The following is a 2,056-nucleotide window of genomic DNA, read 5'->3' on the forward strand; positions in this document are numbered from 1 at the left end:
TAACAATCAAGCATTATAAGCGATATCCATCACAGTAACATGTTTGACCACACATAAGCCAATAAAACTAAAGCAAAGAATCTTCTGTAATTTCAAACAATGTCCCCTTACGTGTACAATGTTTGTTGGTCGTTTTTTTGTTTTCTACCATAATGGACGAAACATTGGTCATCAGCTTAATAAATTTTGACCATAGATGTAATAATAAGATTGAACAAAAACTACGTACTCTTGTCAAATAATAATACTGTTAGTAAAAAAATAAGAACAGCATAAACTATCAGTCTAAATAACTAAAAGTGAATGTAATTTGCCGGAACAGGAATCTTCTATCAGAAAGCAACCTTATTAATAATTGCTTAACATAATTAAAGTCCATGATCTCTATATAAGCCACTTATAGTCTCTCGTTCAATGCATTCCGACTCAATTTTCTCTCTTACACAATCTTCCAAAACTCACAAAATCATTTGCTGGTGATAGAAATGGCTTCCAGCAGCCCAAAGCAATACGTTTTAGCTCTGTTCCTTCTCTTTGCAGTTGGAATTTCCCAAGTGATGTCCCGCAAGCTGCATGAGACATCCTTGAGAGAAAGACATGAAAAATGGATGCAAGATTATAACAAAGTATATAAGGACGCTGCAGAGAAGGAAAAACGTTTCCAGATATTCAAGGACAATGTGGAGTTCATTGAATCATTCAATGCTGCTGCCAACAAACCCTACAAGCTTGGAGTTAATCACTTTGCTGACCTCACAGTTGAGGAGTTCAAGACTTTCCGTACTGGATTGAAGAGGCCTCACGAATTTAGCACCACACCATTTAAGTACGAAAACGTGACTGCTATTCCTGCAGCCGTAGACTGGAGGAAAAAAGGAGCTGTTACTCCAATCAAAAACCAAGGTCAATGTGGTAAGATATATATAAAGAACATCTTTTTAATCAGTGCTTTATCATGTTCAATCATGCTTTATCATGTATAATGTAGAATAATTTTATTTGAAAAATGGTAGGGAGTTGTTGGGCATTTTCAACTGTGGCTGCAACAGAAGGTATACACCAGATAGCCACAGGAAAACTAGTGTCGCTCTCAGAGCAAGAGCTAGTGGACTGTGACACAAAAGGTGTGGACCAAGGGTGTGAAGGGGGTTACATGGAAGATGGGTTTGAATTCATTATAAAAAATGGTGGAATCACGAGTGAGGCAAACTACCCTTACAAGGCAGCTGATGGGTCTTGCAAGAAAGAAAGCACACCAGTGGCTCAAATAAAGGGGTATGAGAAGGTTCCTCCGAAGAGTGAGAAGGCACTGCAGAAAGCTGTGGCTAACCAACCAGTGTCAGTTTCTATCGATGCAGATGGTTCAGGTTTCATGTTTTACTCAAGTGGAATTTACTCAGGAGAATGTGGCACTGAACTGAACCATGGTGTTACTGCAGTGGGTTATGGCATTGCTAATGGAACTGAGTATTGGTTGGTGAAGAATTCATGGGGCACAGAGTGGGGTGAGGAAGGCTATGTGAGGATGCAGAGAGGTATATCTGCCAACCATGGCTTATGTGGAATTGCTTTGGATTCGTCTTATCCAACTGCATGAATACTTCAATTATCTATGTAAATTCTGTTTACTAGTATCAAAACCTGCGTACGCCAATTTTATCTTTTGCTTCTTTTTAACTCGTGTTAAGAAAATTAATATAATTATTATTATACTTAAATGAATAATTTATTTATATAATTATATTTAAGTGTTATAATAATTATGTATAGTTATAAATATAATAATTAAATAAAGAATTTGATAACATGAAAAAAATTTAATTAATTAATTACAAATTTTTCTTTTATAGAAAATTAATTAAAAATAAATAATATTATTTTAATATTGATTTTTTATGCCAAAATTAATTATTATAGAAATTATATTTAATAATACCAATAATAAAATATTAATAGATTATACTACTAATACTAATAATAATACTAATACTAATACTAATACTAATACTAATACTAATACTAATACAATAATAATAATAATAATAATAATAATAAT

At 33.4% G+C, this 2,056-nt stretch overlaps 1 protein-coding gene across 1 annotated transcript; it reads left to right on the forward strand.

Annotated features, from left to right (window-relative positions):
• Positions 1 to 360: 360 nt before the first annotated feature.
• On the forward strand, positions 361 to 1,597 carry LOC106780202 (ervatamin-B). The gene is made up of 2 exons (XM_014668462.2): positions 361 to 912; positions 1,014 to 1,597. Exons 1-2 carry the CDS (start codon positions 486 to 488, stop codon positions 1,595 to 1,597), a joined length of 1,011 nt encoding a protein of 336 aa, XP_014523948.1. The 5' UTR covers positions 361 to 485.
• The last annotated feature ends 459 nt before the right edge of the window (positions 1,598 to 2,056 follow it).

Source organism: Vigna radiata, unplaced genomic scaffold (genome assembly GCF_000741045.1).
Source record: "Vigna radiata var. radiata cultivar VC1973A unplaced genomic scaffold, Vradiata_ver6 scaffold_377, whole genome shotgun sequence".
In the NCBI taxonomy this organism is placed as follows: domain Eukaryota; kingdom Viridiplantae; phylum Streptophyta; class Magnoliopsida; order Fabales; family Fabaceae; genus Vigna; species Vigna radiata.